This window comes from Notothenia rossii, assembly GCF_949606895.1.
Source record: "Notothenia rossii genome assembly, chromosome: 3".
Taxonomy (NCBI): domain Eukaryota; kingdom Metazoa; phylum Chordata; class Actinopteri; order Perciformes; family Nototheniidae; genus Notothenia; species Notothenia rossii.
In genome coordinates, this window is record NC_136901.1 from 24,714,253 (window position 1) to 24,741,500 (window position 27,248).

At 40.1% G+C, this 27,248-nt stretch overlaps 4 protein-coding genes across 5 annotated transcripts; all 4 read right to left on the minus strand.

Moving 5' to 3' along the window:
- Positions 1-189: 189 nt before the first annotated feature.
- Positions 190-3,626, minus strand: LOC307033175 (G-protein coupled receptor 4). The gene is made up of 2 exons (XM_079671534.1): positions 1,892-3,626; positions 190-814 (listed from the first exon to the last, which is right to left on the minus strand). The coding sequence occupies exons 1-2, from the start codon at positions 2,470-2,472 to the stop codon at positions 391-393; spliced, it is 1,005 nt and encodes a 334-aa protein (XP_079527660.1). The 5' UTR covers positions 2,473-3,626; the 3' UTR covers positions 190-390.
- A 2,232-nt stretch (positions 3,627-5,858) lies between these two features.
- LOC307033172 (UDP-glucuronosyltransferase 2B15-like) lies at positions 5,859-8,909 on the minus strand. The gene is made up of 2 exons (XM_079671530.1): positions 8,778-8,909; positions 5,859-7,771 (listed from the first exon to the last, which is right to left on the minus strand). The coding sequence occupies exon 2, from the start codon at positions 7,766-7,768 to the stop codon at positions 6,185-6,187; it is 1,584 nt and encodes a 527-aa protein (XP_079527656.1). The 5' UTR covers positions 7,769-7,771; positions 8,778-8,909; the 3' UTR covers positions 5,859-6,184.
- Positions 8,910-9,014: 105 nt separating this feature from the next.
- LOC307033177 (cornifelin homolog A-like) lies at positions 9,015-16,093 on the minus strand. Of its 2 annotated transcripts, none has more exons than XM_079671537.1 (4): positions 15,524-16,093; positions 12,974-13,099; positions 12,618-12,772; positions 9,015-12,110 (listed from the first exon to the last, which is right to left on the minus strand). In XM_079671537.1, the coding sequence occupies exons 2-4, from the start codon at positions 13,077-13,079 to the stop codon at positions 11,991-11,993; spliced, it is 381 nt and encodes a 126-aa protein (XP_079527663.1). In that variant the 5' UTR covers positions 13,080-13,099; positions 15,524-16,093; the 3' UTR covers positions 9,015-11,990. The 2 variants fall into 2 exon arrangements, with proteins under 2 accessions (XP_079527663.1, XP_079527662.1); XM_079671536.1 differs by having other exon boundaries at positions 13,894-16,093.
- A 749-nt stretch (positions 16,094-16,842) lies between these two features.
- On the minus strand, positions 16,843-25,368 carry LOC307033631 (cornifelin homolog B-like). The gene is made up of 4 exons (XM_079672165.1): positions 25,265-25,368; positions 21,201-21,302; positions 20,893-21,047; positions 16,843-17,929 (listed from the first exon to the last, which is right to left on the minus strand). Exons 2-4 carry the CDS (start codon positions 21,298-21,300, stop codon positions 17,750-17,752), a joined length of 435 nt encoding a protein of 144 aa, XP_079528291.1. The 5' UTR covers positions 21,301-21,302; positions 25,265-25,368; the 3' UTR covers positions 16,843-17,749.
- Positions 25,369-27,248: the final 1,880 nt, after the last annotated feature.

The following is a 27,248-nucleotide window of genomic DNA, read 5'->3' on the forward strand; positions in this document are numbered from 1 at the left end:
TGATATACCCACAGCCATGCTCGTGTTTCCGTAGTGCTTCACACCAATTCTTTTTTTGAAAGGCCTGAGCGTAAACAAGTCACAAAGCATGAATATGTATTCGTTGTTTAAATGACAGTAACAAATATGTGAAATGACTGCTTTGGTCTATTTCCATACACTGGCTAGAAAGCAAACGTAGTTCATAGATTAATCAGAAACTGTATTTATTATGGCCTTATATGTTTAATGTAAGGTGACAATGGGTATGGAAAATCACAAAAGACTGGATTTGAAACTCTTAACTGAACTGAATAAAAAAAGACTAAATTAAAAAGTAACATCACTGTGATCATGCTCTTCCACTGGGTGGCACACTTGCTTTGAGTCAGCTCTATAGTTGAATCCAAGCTATACTCCTAGAAGATTATTATGTCCAGTTGCAGTCTCTATCTTGTTGTCCGGTTGAGCTCTGGTACTGAGGATAATCTTTTTGCGGGAGTTTTGCCCCCTTCCCAAACAGGGCAGGGATCTCTGCAGCTCTAGCCGGGCATCAGGGCACAGGAAGATGTAGAAGAGGGGATCCAGCAGGGTGTTGAGGCTGGTCAGACCGTAGCACAGACGATAGACAAGGAATATGGACCGCTCAAATCCACATGGCTCATCTGTCAGCAGAAAGGATACAAATCTGTATCCGCCCACGAGGTGATAGGGTCCAAACACAACAATGAAGTTGATGGTGATCACAATTAGGATGCCCACGATTTTGTGCCGCTCATGGTCAGACAGGGAAGGAGATCGTCGGAGTGTCACCCCAATGTGGGCTGATGTGTAGCTAAAGGGAAGCAGAGTTGCATATTAAAAGACTTAGAATTCACAAAATGATTCTATGTTCCCCATGGACATTGTACCAATTGCCTAAAACAAGTAACGGTTAGGGTCTTGGGAACGGGCGGTGCTCCAGGAGCACAGCGTGGTGCACGGGCTCTCGGATAAATATGTTTGTTTAAAAACTTATTTAAAAACTCCTGTAATAAAACCGATACAACCTTATAAAAGCCATGTTTGGTCTGTGTTAAAAAAAAATTATGAAATAAAGAAAATGCAATAAAAGTGATAGAAGAGACCAGCGCTGAAGCACAGAGCGTGTCCCCCGGTGGTGTGTCCGAGGTTGTGTCCCACAACATCTGGTAAAAGACCTGGTAAGTAAGTAAGGCTCAAAGTACAGAGGTTGACTTTGTTTAAAATCGGCATGCTGATAACATTTGTGTGAACAAATTCATGATAAATAAATACATAAAAATGCTTAGTGAAATAAGTGCTTTAAAAAAAGTACTGGTAATAAAAATCACATCAACCCAAATGTTACAAGATAGAATAAAGTATAAAATATATAAAACATAATATATAGAACTATGAAATATAATAAGGTATAAAATATAAAATATGTAAAATATAACACAAATATGTAACATGTAAAATATAAAATAAACACGGGTTAGTAGGCACACGGGGAGGGACCATTTTTTTTAACCCAAGTGTCCCTAAAGTGTTTAAAACCCAGGCCGAGAGGTGGTGCAGGTGAGACATGGGACAGGCCCCGGATGATGTTTAAAAATTCTTTGTAGACTACATGTAGCGTACCAATTGCCTAAAACGAGTTAGGGTTTGGGTTAGGGTTAGGGTTTGGGTTAATTGTATCAGTTTTCATTTCAGTTGAAACTACTTTTTATTGTATTAATACAATTTGAAGATGATAAATAGTTGGCTTCCCTTTTGATGAAGCACAGATTTGACCACTTGAACTGTGCAGACACCAAGAAGTTCTTGTGCTTTGAAAACGGTCAACTTACTAAGCATTTACGTGAACAGTTTTTGAAACACAACATTACAAAACATAGGGTTTACCCACCCAAGTATAGCACATGGCAGCATGAAGCCCAGGGCCATGGTGGTGATCTTGAAGTGGGCGTATCTGGGGCTGACGGGGTACTTCTCCAGACACAGCAGTTTGTCAGAGTCAAACACTGACGGGAGCAACCCGCTCAGACAGTACAGAAAGGTCAGGGTCCAAACCACCACGCCGGACACCGCTGCCACCCTAACAGTCCGTATCCTGCGGCTGCTCAACGGGTACACGATGGCCAGGCAGCGGTCCAGCGCTATCAGGCACAGGAACATGACGCTGGCGTAGACGTTTACGTAAAACACGTATCCCACCAGCTCGCAGGTCAGCTGGCCATAGGGCCATTGGTGCCCACCTTGGAGATAAAGGATCCAGAGTGGCAGGGTGAGCAGCTGCAGGAGGTCTGACAGCAACAGGTTGAGGATGTAGACCAGTTGGCAGCCTCCTCCGCCTGAACGACCCAGGTGGTACAGTCCCCATAGAGATAGCAAGTTGCTTGGGAGACCCAAAGAGAAGATCAGGCCGTAGATACAGGTCAGGCCAAATGTGTCCGTGTTTAACGGGAGGTCGCAGCTGTCGTTGGACATGTCTTTGTTGGTCAAGGACCTGACATAGGAAACTGGAGTTGACCTTACTCAGACATGGATGATGAGTTGGTGTAGAAATACCCATTCATTTGCTCTAGCTAAAGTCTCAGTTGCATGTGGTATGTGCCAATTGCATACTTTTCATGAATGCATTCTCCTGTGGAAAAGGTCAGCTTACGTGGTATCAGTAAATCATTCTCCAAAGCATCCAGGATCCATCAGGGGATAAAACACCTGCAGATAGAAGAGAGCATTCTCAAATCAGCAGCAGCATGAGCAGCTAAACCGTGCAATTCCAACAAAGGCTTTTCACTCACCTCTTTAGTTCCCTAAAAGCTTGCTGCCTGATCTGCAGCTGGGTGACCTTGATCAAGAAATGCTGGGAACACGGTGTCTGGACCAAGTCTATTCTGTGATCGTTTCCTCCACAGGAAACCTACTTCTTCAGCTTTAAAAGCAACATCCTGAGGCAGGAGCACGCCTTTCTGCCCCAGAACAAAAACATATACTCTCTCGCTCTCCATGTCTCAGTTATTTTATTCCAAACAGGATGATTAAGGTGGACATAAGCTGTGAGGAAAGGAACTAATGTACGGCGTCCACTAATGCCCTTTAGATTGTCGTTCGCTGGCTATGTGCCATCAAACACATTAACTCTTCTGCTATGCTGTCTTCATTTATTTTCCTGTATAGAGTTCAGTTGTTCATGTTTATCTTGTGCATCTTGCAGGAGAGTTGATTGACGGACGAGATTAAGACCACAGAAATAGAGCACAAAACAGCCTGCTAGAACAAAAACATTTATTCTCGTAAAAGTGAATGAGTGGTGAATTTATGGACAGTGAGTGGGTTTAAATTTAACCAGGGTGAACTTTGCTCACGCACAACTAGAACAAAAACAATTCTACACAATTGAAATTGTTTTAGGTAAGAATGGCTATGTTGAGACAATGGGAGCTAGGCAGTATTTTTACCCTGTGGTTCTAAAGGGAGGAGGGTGTAATCACTCACTTTGTTACCTTTAAAATGTCACCAATCTCTGATTAATTGACATTTCGCAAAGCCACGCCCCTAAATGCCCGTTGTCCAATGATATTCGATCACGTGCGCTGCTCCCTGTGGAAGTCCGACAAGCTTAGCGTTCAAATTAATTGCGAAAATGGTGAAGCAATGTGCTTATGGTCTTTGCAAATCGGATAGCAGATATCCCATAAGCTTAGAGGGAGAGGGGGAGGGAGAGAGGGAGAGGGGGAGGGGGAGGGAGAGGGGGAGGGGGAGGGGGTGATATTTTACCCGTTTCCTAAACCCAAAACCCAAAACCCGAGAGGAGAGATGCCGCCAGTGGATAAAGAAATGCGGCAGGCCCCATGCCCAGCTGAATATGGCGAATATCAACAAACACAAATACGTTTGCTCCAAGGTAAATACGTGCTAACGTAGCTAGCTAGCTAGCAAAGATTACATTCACAAATTAACTAACTAATTTAATTAACTAATTTCACTAACTAACGTTAGCTAAAGTCACACAACTACAGCTGTAAGCTGTGTGCTTCTAGGTCGTTTTGACCATGTATATCACTTGATGCATAATAATGTCTGAACAGCTGAGCTCCGTTATTAGTCTACCTGTGGTCAAAGTACAAACAAGAAAGCCAACAGGCAATCATTCATTTATATTTTGCTTTAATCTTTGTAGCATTTTGTTAATGGAAAGCCTACTGCCGACTTCCCTAATCCTGCTGCACAAGTGGGCACCCCGACGCCCACAAAGGAACAACAAGGTGGATGCAGAAAGACACCAAGGAAACGGTAGTTAACTTTAGACAAACTACAACATTTAATGCATCTTGTGATTGTATTGTTTTATTCCAAAATAATAATAATAATTCCGTCGAATTTGACATACAGCTCATGTGGTTTTTCACTCTTGCACTGCGACCTGTATTCAAGTGCCTCTATTGATGTTGTGCCTCCCTCTTTTCTAATGTTTATACTGTGGGTATAACCCTCCATAGCGTATTGTAGCCCCTTTTGTCGGGACCTGGAGGATATTGCTGCGTTATTGCTCCAAAATGAGTCTGTTAAGGCGACTCCGACGTTACGGAGACCCTCCATTATGGCTTTGTTTAACGCATCTGGCTCTCAGCTTGTCGGACTAGCAACAGTAACCAAGGGGGGCGTGGCTTTGCGAAAGGTCAATTGAATAATCCAAAATTGTAACTAAGCAGTACTCTTAGACATGACTTCCCATATTTAATTGAGAGCATTGCGCTAAGGCCTCTGCGACCTGTTTAGACTACATTGGGATGAAGAGACAGATAACAGCTGTATGTTCCGCACTCAACTACAGGGGAAGTGTCTTTAAAAAAGGCCTCAGCTGGGAGACATCATATAAGTTGCTTCTAGACCAAGCTGGTTGCAGGATGTTTTCTACTCCATGTTCATCTTTTCATGGCATAGGGCATTGTATATACAATATGCATATAGAAATATAGGGAAGAAGCCATTGTCATACGAACTTCACTAGCATTGAGCACCAACAAACTGAAGTACTAGGCAAAGAGGGTCAATTTTATAGTCAGAGTTCTGCATAACAAATATCAAACAGGACGCCACAGTGAAAAAACTGAGAACCTTATTGCTTCATCCTTCTAACCCCCCCCCCACAACATATCTATTTTTGTATTTGCTTTATGACGATATAGGAAATGTCGAACTCACCTGTCAGAGCACTTCTCTAATAATTGCCAAAGAAAAGCTATAACTTATATTATCATTTCTAAAGCTTCAAGTAATTTTCTTCATGTATTTACTACAGTCCTACAGAAAGCTGTATGAAAGCAAAGATGGCTCTGGGCACAATCTATATGCTATTATGCAACCCTTTATACATGACAAGTTATCACCTCTTAGACTTTTCTAACCTTTTCTCGGAAAAACAACCCCATTTAGCCAAATTACCCAACAACAATGTTCACTTTTCTTTCAAAGATTCCAAACAGGCTTGTATTATTTTTGACTATATCACGGTGAAACATCTTCATCTCTGCTATAGTTTAGTGACAAGTATATGGTGTGCTATAGTTAAAGAATACCAGTGAGTATTCTTTCTCCTCAGTGCTCGGGTCCTTGCTTGACCTGGTATTTAGTTCCTTTTCCAAAAGTAGCTTTTTCAAAAACAATTGTGTAGACCCCAATCTCGTGTGTGGTGTGTGTGGTGTGTGTGAAAGTGATCTCATGATAAGACTCAAGTGTGTTTTCCTTTACAAAATGTTTAAATGTACAGTATAGCATTCATACATTTGTACATTTATAGAACAATGACAAAATGCACATATTATATTGATGCTAATTTGGTATATGAGCCCATGAAATACATTGCAGAGTGTTTGTAATAACATGCATTTATTCAGCAAGGTAGGAGCACTGTACAGATATTGCTCTATGTTTAGTAGAAATAGCATAATATAGTGTCCCAGTGTCTTTTCTTGAAGATTTGTCTCAACAGTCCATGTGAGCAAGTTCCTTTTTGTGCAAAGAGTTTGTGTCACACAGGAATGTGTAACTGATGCTAAACTCACAGTAGTCAGATGGAAGCTGTCACCTAATCTGTCTGTGAAATCCTGATAAATATGAGTAATATGTTTGATGTGATATATAACAGTTTATATCAGATTATATATATACTGTATGTGTTTCCTGTTACAATCAGTTACTCTGCCTTTGTCTTCCTCCTGGACCTTCGACAGCAGAGAATCTTACACACAGAGACTGAAGCCCAGACAAAGGCTGCAATGAGAGCCATTAATAAAAGAGCCACATCCAGGCTGAAGTAGGTATACCAAGGCAGACTAAAACCTACTGACTGCAAATGGGCCGCTCCTTTATTCCTGATCACGTACTCAATCCAAAAAATGGCGGTGTCCATGGGGGACATTGGCTGATCGTGGTGTAGCCGTGAGAGACGCTGTATGTTCTCACGGTATGAGGGAGTCTCTAGAATGTCTGTTATAGCCTCTAGGAAGTTTTTTTTGGTGAGTGAATTGGCCTCCAACACCCTAGCTGCCCCACGTACCTTCAGCCGGAGTACGTTGTCAAACTGGTCAAAGAGAAGGGGCAGGCCCAGAACGGGAACACCGTGGTAAATGGCTTCATACATGCCGTTGGTGCCGCCGTGGGCTACAAAGGCACGAGTTTTGGGGTGACCCAGGAGGTCTCTCTGAGGCAGCCAATTCACCAGCAGGGTGTTGTTCCCCAAGGATGACGGCTTTTCACCAATAAACCTCCACACCACCTTCTGAGGTAGTTGAGCAAAAGCAGCGGCGATGGCCTCTGTGGCCTCGCGATGCAGTGCTGACACCAGCGTCCCCAGAGACATGACCACCACCCCATGCTCCCCAGAGCTCTGCATAAAGGCCTCCAGCTCATCAGAGAGAGGTCGGGGCTTTTTGCACTGGAATCCTCCAATGTAGACTACGTTGGGCATGGTAGGCCGTGGGAACTCAAAGACAAAATCAGTCCTCATGAGCCACATATCGGCTGCAAGCTCTAAAGACAGTAAGTCGGTTCCGGGAGGGAAATGCCTCTGGAACAGATCTGAGTAGTAAGGATTGATGAAAAAGTGCTGTTCTACTGAACTATAGATATAATGCAACATGTTCTTGGTTCTGTCCAGGAAGTCCATCTGATCGCCAAGTTCACTTCCTGACACGGGGACATAGGAGACAGGAGAGGGAGCCATGGTTAAATGGCCCTCCCCATTGTTAATCCAGCGCACATTGAAAACCATTGGCAGCTTGAGGTAACTACCCAGAATAACCCCTGTAGTCAGAGCGGGATCTGTTAACATTAAGTCAAACTTGGCATCTTGCATTTTCTTCATAAAAACAGGGTCATCTAACATTGTAGCAGAGGCTCTGGAAAGGATCTCATGGCCTTGTGACAACATGGATGTGATCAAGTGTTGTTGGTAGAAGCTGCGTAAAAAAGTTGGCATCCTGCGACGTTCCATAACATTTAGTAGCATTTTATTGTAGTAGTCCAAATCTGATTCATCTTGCAACATGGTCACATTAATAGAATTAAAAATTGGGGAGGTGCTAGGGATGAACCAGCTCTTAGCAGAGCGCAACACGGTGATTTCGTGGCCTCTGGAGTGCAGTTCTCGGAGTATCAACTCCATGTTGATCCAGTGGCTGCCATCAACGGGCACTACTAGGATTTTGCTGCCACTACAAGTGGGACTGAGCAACAGGAAGAAGATTCCTGACAGGATTATAGCAATCATGCTGGACATTTCCTTGGAGAAACAACAGACAGAAATAAAGATAATTGTTAAACTCAGTAGAAGCACAGGTCCATCCAAACATAAATATGACAAACAAAAGAAAACGGCATGTCTTATATGTGCTAGTCTGTCAATTGTGGTACAATTCAACAGTGGTTGAAGGTAGCAGAAATATGTAGCTTAAATGTGAAGTTCTGATTTACTGGAACGCAAGCAAAATGCTTGCCAAGTCATTGTGGGGAGCAGGGGATATCCAGCACCACAAGAGAAAGGGGGGGTCAAAAGGTTATCTTCATTATTGAGTTCAATGTCCTCTGCAATGAGTTACCATAAAACTGACAATGAAAATGCAAAGAAGTTCAGCAAATATATCACTGAAGGATCAAATTGTATCTTTTTCGATCCATCAATGTATGTCTCTTATTCCTTACTGCCACTCACCATGTGGTCTAGTGCTTTTGCTAGCTGTGGGCTATCTTTAGCTTGTTCTTATACAGGTGCACAAGGGTCTTTATGCACCAATGTGGACCTTATACAGACTGATAAGTGAGATGTAAATACCAATTTTCCTCTACTTTGAAATACTATAGCTTAGTAGCCCTAACACTAACTCCTCATCAGCTGGTTGGTAAACGGTCAAGTGTTAAGCTACCTTGATTATTATGAAAAATGCAGGCATTGGGTCTTAATTACAGCTAAAAGTGGACTTGTCATAATGACATATATCATTTTCTGCATTTTCCGACGACGCACAGTAAACTGAAACACTTACACATATGGGCATTATGATATTGCATAGATTAGACATGAACACAACTTGGATCAAAGTGAGCCTTTAGTTTTCGAACCCACTTGTGGTGAGATTTACAGAACGCATATTACATAGTTTTTGTTACTGTTCATACTGTTGGAATAGTATATTGTCCTGTATCAAAAACATAGTCCACAGTCCAACAGCATAACAGATGTTCAGTTAAATGTTCAGTTGTTGAGATGTAAAGTTAATCTAATGCCTCACCTGGTTTTTGTTGTCTCAAAATCCAAGAGTGTGGCATGAGCTCAGGTCCTCAGTGAGCCAGGATACTATGTGATAACTGTACCTTCACACACTATTACCCTGTGTTATGATGAAACAACTCTACCAGGTCTAAGTCCAGAATTTGGGTTATTGGTTAATCTCAAAGGTCTGTGCAATTGTGGATGACATAAAAGCATGATATAAACAAGAAGGATATTGCATATAACTTCACTTTGTAATTTGAGTTATCCAGAATTTGTCTAATGTTTCATGTTCCTGTTTTATACTTCACATAAAAAACTTAGACAGCCTGTTAAAAGGGTAAACAGTTAGTTAAATGCACAGCGTTTTCAATCCTATTGTTGACGCAGCTTTGGGGGAAAAAAGGGAAGACGTGTGTGTGAGACGGGAGTGGCAGGGAACGAGGGAAGGAGGAAGCAGCAAGGTCAGGCAGCGGAGGGAAAATAAAGTAAGCACTGGTGATTACAATAACAGCACGAGTCACTATTCAACAGTCATATCAGCGAGTTGCAGCCTTTCCCTCCACTCCTCTGCCTCTGTGGACTTATACAAACCTGAGCCAGGGAACAATCTGCTCGACGTAACAGCAGAGGTGAAGACAAGCAGACGTATTGCGGAAAATAGGCAGCAATAATGTGCATCTTGCCGCAATAATTACATTTTTCGCAGGCCAATATCACCTGGAATTTGTTGCGATAGAGGTATAGTGCAAACCGGGACAAACACCATGTGGCGACTGGCACACAGCATATATCAAAGGTTCAAATGGGTTTATAATTACAACTGGTCTTATCTGAGAAGCAGTAACAGCTTCTTTATAGTTGGGAAGATTGCATATAGCGAGGGCAGTATCGTACAAAAAACAAGACTTCACTTCACCTCAAATCGTTCTAATTATTATTGCACACTGAAAAAGGGCAACCCACAACCCTCAAACTTGATTGACAGTTATTACATTTGATTTGATAATGTGCCTAAAGATTTACCGTTTTGAAATGTTTCATTCAATTTTTGGGTAAACTTGGTATCTCACGATTGCCTAGAGAACATTTCTGTAATGTTGGTTGTAAAAGATCAACATTTAAGGTCACTGTGACCTAAAACAAACAGGCTTTTGGCCGTAACTGTAGAACTTATATGCTCCAGTATAGCTCACATGGAAATTGAGTGGTTGCTATCAACACGTGTTTACAAAATAAGAAGGCCTGAGAATAAAAAACACCCATTACTAAAGTTGTTTTCTCACGGGAGTCCTTTTACATTCATTGCACCTTTCAAGGTTGACCCCAAGCCCATATATCTGAACAAAGCTCCTGGAACGATTGCTGGTTCAAAACCTTTCCTTCCTTCAATTGTTCTGCGTCGTGATACGGCTCATTTCAATCCTCATGACATGCCATTTACTCACAAGCTTAACATCACCATAAATCAAAAACAACTAGCAAACTCATGCGTGCACATCATTCCATCAACCCTGTCTCCTCAAAATTACATTCCCACAGAACTAAATTGCATTCTCGATTACCTTTAGCTAGAAACGTATTTCCTCCCACATTACGTTTGTTTTGGACAAAACTCAAATACGTTTATTTTCTACATATATTTGGCATTTATTTTCTACATATATTTGCCTCCGAAAAAAACTATTTGTTTCTCCGAATCGAAGGGGAAAAATACAAAGGCATTGTACACAATTTAAACCAATCAATGTTGTGTAATTAACAAGGATAATCTGGTGAGTTGATGAGTACTGCAGATATCACTTAAAAAACGATCGACATTAGAGAGAATACGTACTTCCGGGTGTAACATCCTAAAGCACCTACTGTGGCCAGAAAACGTGAGATCGTAACATTATTTTCTCTTTGTATAAACGTATAGTATCCTAATAATAATAATAATAACAGAGGCCAGCAAGATTGTTCGAACTGTAGGAAAGCAAGACAATAAACGTATTTGAGTTACTAGTTAAAAAAACGTAATGTGGGAGAAAATACGTTTTTAGCTAAAATGCAGTTTAGTTCTGTGGGAACGTAATTTTGAGGGGACAGGGTTGGATTCCATCTATAATCCTCTTCATATACAGGCCTATTGTTTTGCAATGGTCTCTGTTACAACATTGGTTTTATTTAAATATTATTTTGATATGCACTTACCTGATATTGGCACCACTCCAAGGCATGGTTTGCATTGGATAGAGCACACAGACTCACAACTAAACTTTAAACAGAGTTTTATTGCACATATCATGCAAAACTTTGACATAATTCAAATACGAAGCATGTGTAATAAATAATTATGAATGCATTTACAGTAGCTATAACTATGAAAACTTAAACTGCAAATTACAATATATTCTACAATATAACTACAATATAAGTGAACTTTGAGCTAAATGCTAACATCAACGTGCTCAGTGCCAATGCAGTCACAAGGCTGACTTTAACCAGCTAATGTTTTCCATTTAAGTTTAGAATGTTAGCGTGCTAACATACGCTAATTAGCGCCATAGCTTCGGTTGGCAGTAATGTCATTCATTTTGCAAATATTTAATTATAAACCAAGTTGTTAGACGAACTACAACATATTGATTTAAATGTCAGGGGATCACAACATATATTACAATTCTAATGAGGAGGATTTTAATGTGTGTAACAAATGTATTTGTAATTCAATCAATAGCTTAGACAAAATACAAAAAAGCCAGCATGATTCATCTTCTGGGGATTAAGAATATTTGTATTACATCCATAAGTTGTTTAGGTGTCTTAGTGACCATAGTTTTGAACAAAAGTTAAAAAAAAATGGCCATAGATCCATCCAAGTCAGTTGCAAACTGAACATTCACTGAACATCTTTTCAACAAAAGTGAAAATGTGCCAATATTTAACATTCAAAATTGAATGTACACAATACATATCTTGAAAATTGTTTCGTAAACAGTGGTACAATAAAAATTTAGATTTCTGCTAAATCAAAAGCAATACAAGTAACTCCCCTAAATGTAACCAGAATAAGTATTGGTTCACTTCTACAAATCACTGGCTGGTTGTCTTTAATATCTGTCAGTGAGGCCAAGGGTCTGCTTATCTCTCCTCTCTGTCGTTAAGTTGTGCAACATTTATGGCTTTCAGGTGCAAATCTTCAATCAGTTGCTAAGGGACATTCCACAGAGGCATTGTGTTGTGTTGCTTAGGACGCCATACTGACGAAGGTGATGGGATTCACCCTTGTTTTGATCTCTCGTGCAATTTGACACCAGCTGCAGGGCCCGCAGCAGCAGGCGTACACACAGTCATTGCAGATGGTACCCTGTGAACACAGACACAGTTAGGTTCGAGAAGATAAAGGGGGGGGGGGGGGGGACAATTGATTTTGGGGTCCGAAATGTATTTCCAGGACACTACAGCTACCAGTAAATATCTTTCCGGATACTAACTCTAACCTTTATGCATCCCTTAACAAGAAAGTACTAAAACATCTGAGTGAAATCTGCCTTGACACTATATATTGTTACTTTCCAATTTCCCATTAAATCTTAAACCAACTTCGCCCTGCACTTCTGAATATCCACACTGTACATTTTTATAGCATTTTAACCCTTTAAATGCTGGTTTGTTCCACGGCCACTTGTGCTTATTGGCATCAAAACACCACACTGCTTAATAGTTTTGACAGCTATGCCTTTTTTGGGAACCATGTGTCTGTATTTTTGCTGAACAGCTTGCAAGACTGGACTTGTAATGGGATTTGCATAGCCATAAAATTGCCGATGCCATTGAAGTTGGAATAGTAAAAAGATTAGCATGGCGTGTGTACCTCAATGCCATGTCGTTGACGTATTGACACTCTGAGGGAGGTGCCTATAGGAGGGATCAATCCAAAACCATCCAGCAGAGGTAAACATACACACTCCCCGGCCTCATGTGCTGTCTTACATTCGAAGCAGGGTAAACACCAAAAGGCGAGACAACCTAAAAAAAAGAAATTACATAATGCTCAAAGGTGTAAAGTGCAAATTTCAATGTTCTCTTAGTCACTGAGGTCAAATCAAAACACATTTTTGGAACATTTAAGTTTCTTTATGTTATATACTGTTGCGCGAACAAGTCTGAATATTTTTCAAAGCAGTTTAAGAATAGTTTAACCCATTTTATCTGACAAACTGCTCTCACATTGAGGCAGGTCGTCCAAGCAGTCACAGATGTTGGAGGTCCACTGGCCAGATCCACTGTTCATGAAGAAGGGCCTGGGCTGGGTCACAACCGTCTTTTCAGACATGATTTCAGCTTCTAGTAAAACTAGAAATTGATAACAATGTGGTGAAATCCATGTAGTGCCTGTAAACATGTTGTCATGTTCTGTCCTTTACCTCTTACTACTTCATGTCCTCATTAGAGATGTTAAACTCTGTTCAGACTATTTTAATGTTTTGTGGATATATTTATTGAGACAACCTTTTTCCACCCTATTATGGGGATTTAAATACATATTAAGACATCATTTATTTGGTGAAGTTCATTCCGTAACATTTTTTTATTTTGACTATTTTAAATCTGAGAGAACAGTGACATAGATTGTGAACTTATAAATTGTACATTTCAAAGTTGCATTTCCAAAACTTGATTCGAATAAGCAGGTGCAGTATTACATTACTGGGAATGACACACAATGTAAAGCTGTTGAAGTTTCTAGGAAAGAAAAAGTGGTCAAGGAAATGGAAGTGCATACAGTCAAGTATAATGCAGTAAACTGAACATGCATAAGAGGGACACATTGCTGTTATGACGCAGAGACTTCATATCTTTAACGTTCCAAAACAAGATAAGCACTCTATAGAATATGAAAATGTCTGTAGGTTGGAGTTCAACTACTTATTTTTTTGTAAGATTTCCCAAATCCACAAGTTGCTAAATGTCCTGAACATCTTTGGGGAGTCACACAACCCTTCACCTGAATGACAATCAATTATAAAATAACATGGATACAATAGGACTTAATATACATTTAAAACGATGGGGATAGGTTTTGAGCTGCATATTTGCATTATTTCTATACCTGCATCACTACATCACTTTAAAGTGGATTGTCTTACCTTATTATCCCAGGATAAAGAGGCAGCAGTGAAGTGATGGATTTAACGGTTAAGCGTGGAATCTTATATACCGGCTTCAGAATGGTGAACGTGACATGGCAGCACAGCATGTCACCGACCAGTCCGTCCAGTCCTAAATGTTTGTCGACACCTTTGAAAGTCAGACATCTGGATATCTGTCGGTCACGCATCTTTTAAAATCTCAGATGTCATTGTGCCACAAAATGCAGATTACCTCATTTAAAGTGTGCATCTCTGTGCTTAGACCAGGTATGTGATTAGGACAGAAGGGAATGTCTCGTACTTGTCTTAATTTGGCTCAATGCCTTTGTCGGAACAGTACTAACTTATTGAATAGTTAGCGTACGTTTTGTGTTACGCCCTCTTTGTTAAAGGTCCCATGTCATGGCCATTTCTACTGATCATATTTCCATTGTTGAGGTCTACTAGTCTAGAATAGATTTAAATTGTGCAATTTTCCAAAATCACATTGGTTTCTCATATAGCATCTCTGTAAAGTATGTGTATTCACCAGGTATTCACTCTCTGTCCTAAACGGCTTGTTGGAGCTCCGGAGCCCCCCCTCCCTGTGAGCCCAGTGTACTCTGATTGGTCGGGACATTGCGAGGCACGCTGCTGCGAGGAGCGGGTCGGCGATAGCGAGACACAGCGAAACTAATCCTGAGCACACACAAACACTCACAGCCGAAGTAAAAACAATAAGTGTGGCTTGATATTGAGTAAGAAAAAGGTTCATAACGCTGTGAGCATGGGTCTGCGGAGAGCATTTCTCCGCCATCCCAACTTGTCTATTACCAGCGTTCAGGGAGCTCTATGCAAGTCAATTGGACTCCCTGTTAGTTAGCCAAGGGATCCTGGTGTGTGAGGTGCTCCGCGGATTGGTCCATTTGGGCTGGGCCGGACTGGGACAATAAGTCAGGCCGGGAATTATGCATCCAGCCAGGCCACTACTGGTTTTCATTTGTGCCATTTTCCTGGATTTATTTGTCAATATTTACAGCGTTGCTGCCTATCTTTTTTTTAAAAGTGCAAATCTATTTAGGAACCTATCCATGTGAACATATTTTAAGTCGAGGTGGACCTCAAATCCTCTAGGGGGGTTCGGTAAGATTTCTTTTTTAAATGTTGGACTTAAATCATGACTTAAATTCATCAATCTGGTGCACTTTGAGGGGGAAATAAAGAGAGCCTAAACCCATATGAAACAGCACTGTATACATTTAAATAATCATAAAATCATAAGAACATGGCCATATCCAATAACATACCATATCCAATATGAAAAAACATTGAAACTTGTTTATTTATTTGTTTTTGGGTCATTTATAGTTGTGAGTGTGGGCACCTGAACCAGCCTCCCCCGTCTCCCCCCTGCTCCTCTTTGAGGAAGCAGCAAAGACTAGTTTTAGCTCTCAACAAGTTTTTAAAGTTTATCCTACCTTTTTTCACCTAGTTAACATTTTTGTATCTATTATTCATGCATATTTTGCTAATCACTCCCCCTTCAAATGGAAATATGTGTTTACATAAATGGTGACCAAACCGCTTGAGACCCACTGAGAACTTAGACTAAGTTAACTATCTAAACACTCAGAGTCCTTTACCTCACCTGAGCTGTAGTTATCAGTCTCTCAGTCTGACAGGAGAGGACTCTCCTCCACCTTGTTGACAGCTCATTATATCCGTTAGCGCAGCTAGCTAGCACCAGATGCTAACAACAACACTACACGTAACCGGTGCGCGCGCTTTCTCTCTCGCTCGTTCGCGCCACACATACACACCCTCCCGATCTTGAATGACACACAGAGACCAATCGAGGCCATTAGTGTATGAACTGTATGAAAGAGTCCATGTCGGCACTGGCAGGCTACATGTAGACAGCCAGTCACCCTCTCTGAGGCAGAGTCAGACCCACATTTGCGCAGCGTTGCGTTAACAATACATACGTATAAAAAAAGATTCCTCAGGCCAGCAGGCCACTTAACAGGCCAGGCCATCGGGAAACCTCCCGGTCCTCCCGATGGCCAATCCAGGCCTGCGGGCCAATCCGGTCATTTGGTGTTTGATTTGGGTGTCCACTGTCCACACGTCACAGAACCCAGGAAGAAAACAATGGAAAAAGAGAAATCTCCAAGTAGGCGTTCTGGGGCAGCATAGACAGGTATTTTCTGTGTTAGAGTTTTACTCACTACAGGGTGTACTTTGAGGGTTTGTGACTCTGCAGACCGTTTACAGTACATGCATAAAAACCTTCGTAACACACAAGGGGACGGGTAATCACCGGGAAAGCATGACATGGGCCCTTAAGAGATAATGTGACTACCAACAATCAAGTGAATTACTTTTCTGACTCATGTTCTCTCTCATTATTTCCCTGTCTTTTGCCTGCAGAAGAGCTTTAAAATAAATAAGACACAAACTAGATAACTTGAAAGATGAATATTAATTTAATGCATGCTGCCTTACCAGTCAAGTCACACAATTCTATTTTTGAGGAGTACAAAATGTTCAATATCAGCTCAGGGAAAGTTGCAATATTTTATTTCCAATAGTGATAACATGTGAATAAATGTGCCTTTTCGTGGTTTTTGTTTTAATACATTTTGGGATTCATATCTTATCCTTACTGTAACTCTAGTCCATGTTTGAAGAAGTCAAAGGTTCAGATATTTTACTTAAACAAAAGTGCAAATACAACACTGTTAAAAACTCCTTCATACTGTATTACAGTTGAGGTACATTCTTCGGAAAGTGGACCTCTGTAACTGATATACTTCTATAAATTATCTTTTTTCAATTAAATGTAGCTGGTATGCACTTTAGATTAAGTAACAGCTCTATCCAGTGGTCTCCAAACAGTGGTTTGGCCCTCTGCAAGGGGTCACAATATAAATTGAAGAGGCCATGAGACGATTAATGGAAGCAAAAAAGAGAAATACTAAAACTTTAATATTTTTCAAACCATTTTGAGACCAGTTATTAAAAATTAAAACACATTTCAAGAAAACTTGTGTGCAGAGGTGGGAGAAGTACTCGAGATGTTGTACTTGAGTAAAAGTAGAAGTACCAGAGTGAATAGCCTACTCTGTTGCAAGTAAAAGTCCTGCATTCAAAATGTTACTCAAGTAAAAGTAGGAAAGTTTTAGCATCGATATAAACTTAATAATGTACCAAAGGTAGAAGGACTTATGGTCCATTTCAGAATAATATATATTGTATGTTTTGATTATAATCATTGATCATTAAAGTGTTCTCAACGCTGGTAAAGGCGCAGCTTGAATGACTTTGTAGGGTAGCTTGTGAATTTACTCCAGGTGGAACTAAAGTCTGATTTAAAACTTGATTATATTTCACATCAATAATCCAAATCTGTAAAGTAACTACAATTATTAAATAAATGTAATGGAGTAAAAGAACCTCAAAGTTGTACAGTACCTGAGTAAATGTACTTAGTTACTTCCCACTTCTGCCTGTGTGGTAAAATGTTAATCTAAAAATAAATGTACAAGTATAGAGTGACATGAAAATGAAAATCCACTCAACAGCACACTTAAGGGCAGTTCTTGAGTAAATGTACCTACATTATATTTGATGTAATCACATAACAGCATAACAAGTATAATAGAATACATGCCGAATCTGCTTCCCAAAATAACATGCAACAACATCATGCTTTTCTTTGTATTATCTTGGGAAATTCTGAGTGTTCCTCTCTGCGGGACAGATTGTGTCCCTGCTGAATTCTGCGAGGTAACAGGGAGCGGCAGCAGATCAGAGGAAGTGTGATTAAATCTACTCCTGTACCCTGGAGGCCAGGCTGCAACGGAGAGAACGGCTAGACCAAGTGCGCCCCCTGCAGGGAGAATAGAGCACTGTATCTGGCTGAGGAGGAGGAGGGGGAGGAGGAAGAGGAGGAGGCGTGGGATGCTGCTCTTCTCTTCAGCTCTCTGGAGATCTGGAGCCAAGACAGCGGATAGCAGCAGCATCCGTACAGGCAGTCGCTCCACACGCTCCCCTGTAAGACACACGGAGAGAGGCCTGAACACAGGTGGGAGGCTCGGGCAAAAGGTTAACATTAGCATTCAGGTGCAATAAATACATTTTACTGATATATAACGCAGCAGATATGTGTTTCATTCTGCACGTTGTACTCTGGTATGAGCTTATACTCACCTCTATTTTAATTCAAAGCATTACTCAAAGTTACATTTAATTAAAGAGATGACTTGTGTCATAGTATACCACCTTTATTTTAGTTTTGCAGGAAAATACCAAATTAGGTTACACGCAGTTATGAGATATAAAATGTAATGTACAAAAATGCATGCTGTAAATCAATAGATGGCAATGTATTTGTCAGTGTAACAGTAATAATCCTGCTCTTCCTCCCTCTGAGGATTTCTGGCAGCCAAGTCTTGGCTCTTAGCAACAAGAGCTGTAAGCAAAGTTGGAAATGTTGGTGGGTGAGATTTGATAATCGATAAAGTCATCACGAACACAGATCCTATCATTCTGCAGCATGTGCACGTTCCTTTATGACACTGAGTCAGCACTTATACTTAAGACAAGTTTATGTATTTGGGTCCACCAACTCCAATTCCCAAGACAATTTCTACCACTGCAAAAACACTCAACAATACCGACAGATAATCAATCCACCCATAATAATCCTTACAGATTTAAGGATTTGAATGCATCGTTTTGATCTGATACAACTATAAGAGCCATAATATACATGTATATAATGAAGATTTACACACGTGTGCGACAAACCTGGTTCTATTCAGTAGCACAGTTCCTCCCAGCTGCTCTGCCTCCATGTGAATTGAATGTGGGAGGGTGACATTTAAAACTACAATTATCACTACGCACATCACACATTTGTGGATACCAAATATGCAAACAACCTTATCACAATAAACATACTTTGTTATCATCTTAACGATGTTTGGATGAGGTGTTGGAAGGATTTGATACCTTGATGTTTCTTCTGACCACATCAGCCCCATCTTCATCGAACTGCACTGGCTCCCTATACAACACTGGATTGAGTATAAAAACGTGCTGCTCACATACGAAGCCCTCCACAACCCGACCCCCCACCCCCCCAACACATCTGACAGTCTGACACAACCAACACAGTGACAGTGATTTAGTTTTGTACCAAATATCCCACAAAATCAACCACTTTTCACTTAACTCTAGCATACACATGTAAAACTGCACAAGGAGAAGTCCTTTGGGGAACATACACGTGATTGTGCGGTAACTCATCTTGAGATATTTCAGTCTGTACCAAAGTGGTAGACCGACCAACCAACACTGCCCCCCCCTGCAGACATACATAGCCAAAAATACCATCATCAAGATCAAGAAATAAAGACTTAAAAAGATGGAGAAGATAGATGATCCATAACTGCTAATTCAAATGGAAACAATCCACCGTTGTATTCCCATGATGCTCACTGTTACAGCATTGTGTCCTTTCACCCATGGGAGCGTTGTTGCCTACATGCTGGGACTTGTTTGCATAAGATCTTCTGGCACCTTCCTCGCTCTGCAGTATCGACAGCGATCCACGGCCCACTCCACCTCCAGAAAAGCCAACATTTCCAACCGCCCTCCTTCTCTCCGATGGCATTGCTCCAGCTTCTGCCTGCTTGGCCTCCAACCACTCCCACCTTTCTGGCTTATCTCTCCTTCTCTTCACTGTCCCAGAAACTACCTGCCCGCTTATCTAGAAACAGAGTCCCAACTTGGCCCCGGCATGTTGCTGTTTGCATACCCAACATCTGTTTTGAATGTGCATTGATGTCTGTTGAGATCTGAGGTCATGCACGCAGTTTTATGGAGTGTTAAGCCGTGAAACCGTGTGGGCAGTGTGTGCAGCCTGCTCTATCTTAAAGGCAATAACAGTTTGTTGTTTATTCATTAGTGTTATTTATAAATCGAGTGCATTGATTTAATACACGTGTCCTGATTTCACTGTATCATATCTCGATGTCACAACATTGCTCGAAGCATTGTTTGGTTTGCTAAAGTAATAACCCTTGTCATTAAGTGATGTTGCAGATATTTCCCCGGAGTGCTGTTATTGTGTTTTATAACTTAAAAAATCTCCATCTTCTCAGCAGCAAGCATAATTATTCTGAGCTCCAGCAGCTCAGGTGTAACTGAGCTAGGGATATAGTGAGGTACGCATCAGCTGCATTGTTCAAGCAAGTTTATCACAACATCCCAGGACCATTAGTCTTTACTGAAATCATTTAAAGCTGAGGCAGTTTATCTTTGCATCAATGGGAGAATATTCCATAACAGCTTTTTACTATATTTTTATAGTCTGAGAGAAAACAAGATATCCTTACGACCTGTCGGCTCTGTTTTCCGATTTTAGAAGCTTGTGGCGTGAGAATTAAGCCAATCACAGGTCCTTTCATATGGAGAGAGGTTTCCCATTGGTTATTTAACAAATACAGACAAATGTGCATCTCAGTGAAGAGTTCCAGAGATTTAAGGCAATATTGCTAATAGATTAGCCTGGCTGTAGCTAGTTTGCCTTTTCAATTGCCTTTCCGCAAGAACTAATTGAATTGCAATATGCTTAAAGTTAGTTAAGATTGTTTTCCCGACAACACCAACAAGAATGCACTAGCTGTATTTCAGTAAATTCTTCTTCTATCAACACGAAAAACCAAAGCTATAATGAGCTTTCAAGGTAGCTATCAGATGTTAGTTAGCTGTAATTACTACATTGTTGAAATGATATAGGATCACAATGTCAGTCTTTGTGTTGTGTTAAAATTCCCATTGAAAGATTCCCATTGGAGTTACCGTGTTGTAAAGGCAATGTGAAAACAATGGAAGTCAATGGGAGGATACTTAAGTGAACCAAAGACAATCGCGGGAAAATATATCGAAGAGCTACGATTTGTAAAATACTAAATGATTTATTTCAGAGTGAAATCTATGCAGTATTACCTGTATGCCGTATCGTTGCCTGACAGATGCCCTCATGGCGAGAGAGGCGGGGGGGACGCAGCCGATACAGTCGAGCAGAGGCAGGCAGGCACAGGCCCCCACTGCTCTGGTCACCTTACAGGTGAACACTGGGAGGCAGCACAGGGCAAAGCAGCCTGTATACAGATATCAGAACAGCTCACAGTTCACAAAAACATGACACTTTATTATAGACTTCATTATTTCCGGAAGTTGTTTTTAAGTATAGATGGAGTCAGACATCTCATTATATTCTATATCAGGGTATTTACTTATGTTGGGACACTTACAGTCTCCCACGTCTTTATGGCACTCACACAGGCCAGTACTCCATTGACCTTCCTGCTGACCCCTGCTCTCCGGCTGGACCTGGACCAACTGTCGAGACATAGCTAGGCAATACAGAACCACAGAGGAGAGTCAGGACTAAATTATTTAATGCTTTTAATACTGTAAGGAACCGGTGCCGGGGCCCAAACGCAACATCTTGCAAGAAACAGCGTCTGAGGGTTTCTTAACATTTAATAAACTATGAATGTGTCATATTCACTTAACGGGAAGAAGCTCAGCTATCAGACGATATTAACCATTTTTAGCTAAACAAAACACAAGGGAAATAACAAAGGCTCTGAATTAGCCATGAGCGACAAAATGCTATAGCACTTAGCACAGAACTCACGGTAAAATACCCCTATTATTTATTGGATCTGCACAAACAAGATATCGATTAGCAAGTTGAGATTCCACAGATTCCAGAAATATAAGTATCATCACTGAGTGACCAGAACTCGTGGCATGGGAAACAAATCCAGACAACACACAACGTAGTTTTAGGTAGCAAACACGGGACACTGTCTTACCTTTTGCTGTTTCTGATCAAAAGTTGTGTTCAATGGCATTACAACGATAAAAACGCTGCTGAAGGTTATTCCAATGTGTCTGTTTCACTTTGAAATGATTACTGATAATCCATCTTCATATTTATGTCAATAACGGAGATTTCATATTAGCTGCTACCAGAGTGTATGACAGCTTCTGGTTCTGGGCATTCTGGCTGCGCATCACTCTATTTACCAATAGATAATGTTTAGATGGATTTTAAGAACTTCTCCTCGATTCTATTGGCTCTAACGGTTAAAAAGAGATGTCAATCATCAAAATCGACCGAGGGGGCCAGAGATGTGGAAAATGCACCCAAATGACCCCAGAAGTGGGTTTTATTTTCTAAATCTCTCTAAAAAGGTCAAATGTCACTTGTTTTGCATCAATCTTGATACAGGGTACTTATTATATGTTATAGTTTGGATTCCTAAAGCTTTTAATCTACTATCCCATCATTCAAGGGTGGTTTTCACTATAAGTAATGTTTTATTTTTGGACGGACACTATCATTTACATTTTTTTACTATGTTCAATCTGATTGATTGATCTATATTGATTCTGACTCTTTTACATCCAACTCACATGTGTATCATTGCTTTGAGAAAAAAGATTATTAATGTAACCCTTTTAGAAGTGAAGATATAGTCATTTGTTCTGGGAATGTCCTTTTCGAGCCTGAGGCCTGAAAAACAGGCTCGGGGCTCAACTGGTTAATAATTAACACAGAAATGCTGTTCCTCAGCTAACCAATAGTGTAACCTTTATAATGTGTACTTCCAATATAAAAGAATGCTTGTAGAATATCCTTGCAAAATGAAGTATCAGCTCTTTCATCATTTATACACTGAACAAAAATATAAACGCAACACTTTTGTTTTTGCTCCCATTTTTCATGAGATGAACTCAAAGATCTAAAACATTTTCTACATACACAAAATAACCATTTGTCTCAAATATTGTTCACAAATCTGAAAAAATCTGTGACACTGAGCACTTCTCCTTTGCCGAGATAATCCATCCTACCTCACAGGTGTGGCATATCAAGATGCTGATTAGACAGCATGATTATTGCACAGGTGTGCCTTAGGCTGGCCACAATAAAAGGCCACTCTGAAACTTGCATTTTTGCTTTATTGGTGGGGTCTGGGGGGGTCCGAAAACCAGTCAGTATCTGGTGTGAGGTTTAGGATTAGGGTTAGGGTTAGGGTTAGGGTTAGGGTAATGTTGTGAATCGAGTGGCCCATGGTGGTGGTGGGGTTATGGTATGGCGGGCGTATGTTATGGACGACAAACACAGGCCAATCGATTCACAACATTATCCTAACCCTAACCCTAACCCTAAGCCTCACACCAGATACTGACTGGTTTTCGGACCCCCCCAATAAAGCAAAAAAGGCACGTTTCAGAGTGGCCTCACTATCACAGATTTTTTCAGATTTGTGAGCAATATTTGAGAGAAATGGTTATTTTGTGTAAATAGAAAATGTTTTAGATCTTTGAGTTCATCTCATGAAAAATGGGAGCAAAGACAAAAGTGTTGCGTTTATATTTTTGTTCAGTGTATATGATAAATTGCCACAGTTCCTCTGTGACACCATCCTGTCTGTGTTTTTTATCATTGTTCTGCCATTTACAACTCACCTCTTCAATCTGGCTTTTAATGTGTGATTGTTTTTGTATTATTTGACTTTAACTTTAACTATATATTTATTTGTTGTTCCTTTCTTTTCTTTTCACTATATCTGTAAAGCGTCTTTGAGCACCTGTAAAAGCGCTAATAAAATTAATCTATTATTATTATTATTTAGTTTGAGTTTTGTGTGCTTGGTGCAAGTTTCTTCTTCCCGTTTTCTTGTTTCCCTTCCCCCACTCTTTTCCTGTCTCACAACTCATCTGGCCAGAACCAGCAATCAGCACACCTGCCTATCAATAAAGACAGCTCTTTACTTCTCAAACACAGCTCCAATGGCAATTTGTCTTTGCTGCCAGAATGCTTTATCCTACTACAAAACGTTTCAGTAAAACCAGACCATCTCTGCAATCCATACCAGCCTACATTCCTTGAACCCCACTTTTCCCCCAACCCATCCAACACCAGTTTGTCACATACAATAAAAACGTTCTCACATATCTGCCTGTCCCAGCACCTGAATTTGGATCCTGTTTATACATTTTGCACTTTTGACAAATCTCTTTATTAAAGTGTTAGCATTCAGAGCCAATTCAGAGCATATTAAAGCCTATACTAGAGCTCCACATGGAAATGATGAGTTGTCCAAATTTCCAACAGCTCATTTAAAGGTAGGGTATGTAAGAATGGAGGAACCAGCTCGAGTGCGTTAGAATTTGAAAGAACACAACCGGAAAAAACCTGCCCCTTCCTTCAGACTTCCTTACAGAGCCCCTCCTCCAACACACACGAACGCTCACATGACCAATGAGGGCACGAGATACATTTGTGCACAGATGGAAGGCTGACAGGCAGGTAGACCATCCAGTTATTTTAGCCGGGCCGGCTAAAATGATTGGTCGTGCTTTTTACAGTGCCACGGCTTCCACAGATGACATTTCTGTATGTATTTATTCTCAAAGCATTTAATATATTCATTGCCATCGAGATGTTAAGAGCATTCCATGGAATATAACAAAAAGTGTTTCTGAAGTGAATTCATTTGTATGAGGATTTTGTTAATATATCAGTAATATTAAAATATGACATTTGTATAAACATGACGAAGGATTTGTGTGCCCTTTTGTAAACTAATTTAGACTACATTAGCATTAACATATTTAGTCTGAAGAAAATGGTACTCAGATTGTTGCTAAGCACGATTTGAGATTCCTATGGTTATTTTTTAGACAAGTATTTAGTTAGTCAGGTTTATATTATCCAGTGATTGAAGAAGTACATCATACTAATACAACTTTATTACAACTAAAAACCCTGCATTGAAAATGTTAGAAATATTATTGTGAAATGTCCCATTATGCTACTGAATGGTGCTTACCCATGTCATTGTATTTCATAAAATTGGTAGTGTTTATAAATTAATGTGATAAAATATTATGTATAAGAAGTATAAAGTTGATTTAAAAGACACACCGCTTGTTCTGATCAGCTCTGTACATTAACACCTGTCAGATTAGAGATTACAAAGCAGCAAATGTTGTGTCCGTGACCCATAATCCTGGGTTTTAACCAAAGCCAACATTCACAGGAAACCATGAACTCTTTCACTGAATAAACTCAAAGCACCAGTGAGGAGCTGGCTCTGAACAGAGTCCACACGCCCCTCCCTCACTCAGGATTAAACCAACTGTCTCCTGACCTGAGTTATTCTTTAGCTCTGCTCCTCAGTGAAAGGAGAAGAAGATTCCACCGGAGCTTTCCCTCTTTTCTTAAAGAATGATTCACGTCCCTATAACTAAAAATGTGTAACCAAACTTGTTTTGATAAAGCATAATGACTTACCTCTCCGAGTTTAGTTATTAAAATCCCCGGAAACCAAGTACTGGCCACAGTTTTGTTATCTACTGTGAGACTTTTTCTCACAGCGGGTGCTCTTTGCTTCACTGCAGTGTTTTGGTATAAATACCAAACTGCCAGATAAGCTGGGTAAACAAGGCCCTGTGCTCCCTACTCTGCTGACCTGCATTTAGATTGTAAGTGTATTTAGAAACCACAGTGAGAGATAAGTTGAAGTCTTAAATGATACCATCATTTACAAGATCATGCCATTATAATTGTCCGGTCTTTTCCACTTTATCCATGTTTTCGCCGTTGAAAAAAGGTAATTTGGACACTATGTCATTACAATGTCACTTTTTTTGTATTAAACATTTAATTAAATTGAGTTAGTTTTCTTCTTTTACAAAAGTGAGCTATGATGATCTCTAGAATGTTGCTTTTGAAGGTTACAGCTCATTAAGAAACACCTCAAATCAAATGAGATTGTTCACACAAGCAATGGAATTTTAACCATATTAAAAGGCAGCATATGTTATATCTGATGTCTCACTGTCCTTTTTCCTGAGTGACACGGGAGTGAATCCTACCCCTATCAAGAAAAAAATTGTGTCCTCTTCCATAAGGGCTGAAGCTGACACAGATGATCACACACAGGTTTAAAGGTGACATTCATGGTGTCTAAAATATATTACATCCACTCCAAAATGTGGAACATGATCATTCAGAGTCAAACTGACAATGACAATGCAATTTGAAAACATATTCAAAAGGGTTTCAGAACAATATATTATGCAATACGAATAGTATGCATATGCCTGAAACTGTGACTGTTTTAAAGGGGACACATGTTTCTTATTGTCAGGTTCATACTTGTATTTTGGGACAATATTAGACCAATGTACTAGCTTTAATGTAAAAATACACAATATTTTTCTCATACTGTCTGTCTGAACATAGCTTTTTTCACCCTTTGCCTGAAACGCTCCATTTTAGCACCTGTCTCTTTAAGAACATCTCCCGGAAAATTCCCTAGTCGCGTCTGATTGCAAAAAAAGTTCTTTAGCCGTTTGTGGAGATACTAAGATATCTCCCTTTTCAACAATGTTGTAATTTATTTTGAAGCCATTTCAGTAAACAAAACTATGAGGCCTGTGGTGCAGTGGTTTGTGCGTTGGTGTTCGGATCAGGGGAGCACAGGTTCAAACCCCACTGCAGTAAACATGTCGTTGTGTCCCTGGGCAAGACACTTCACCCCAAATTGCTCCTGTGGGGATTGCCCACAGTATTGAGTATGTAAGTCGCTTTGGATAAAAGCGTCTGACATGTAATGTAATGCAATGTAATGATCTTTTCATATAAATCTTGGAAAGAGTGAGTTAGCATATTTTCCATAATGTCAAACTACTGCTATGCTCCACTAACATTCAAACATACATAAACAAACGTAACAAACTAAGCGTCTTTAATAGAACATTTATTTATTATTTATTTACAATTAAGGTCACTGACATGTAAAGTAGGCTATTTTACAATACAAGGAGGACGTGAGACATATTGTGATGTACTTTCATGCCATGGGATGTTATGGCTAACATAATTTGAGAATATGATCTTGTGTGAAATGTTATTGATAACGATTGATCATGACAAGGTCTTCTCTCCTGTTATCTCCAAATAATTCCACTGATTCATATCATGGAGATTGGAAATGCACGACGCCGTGTGGTGCAGGCTGCCTTTAAGGCTGGAAATAAGGAGGAATAAATGGCAATAAATTAAAACATCTTTTACTGAATATTAGCACAAAAAAAGAGAAATTCCTCACTGTATTTCACACATACAAAATCACTCACTGCTGTGTTGGTTTGTTTTGCTGCAAAGACATTTAATCAGGTTCTGTTTTTCTTTGTGGTTTGTGGGGAAAAGGGGGCTGCGACACATAATTTTTCCATTGGTTGAAACTGCAATGAGAACCATGGTGGTCATC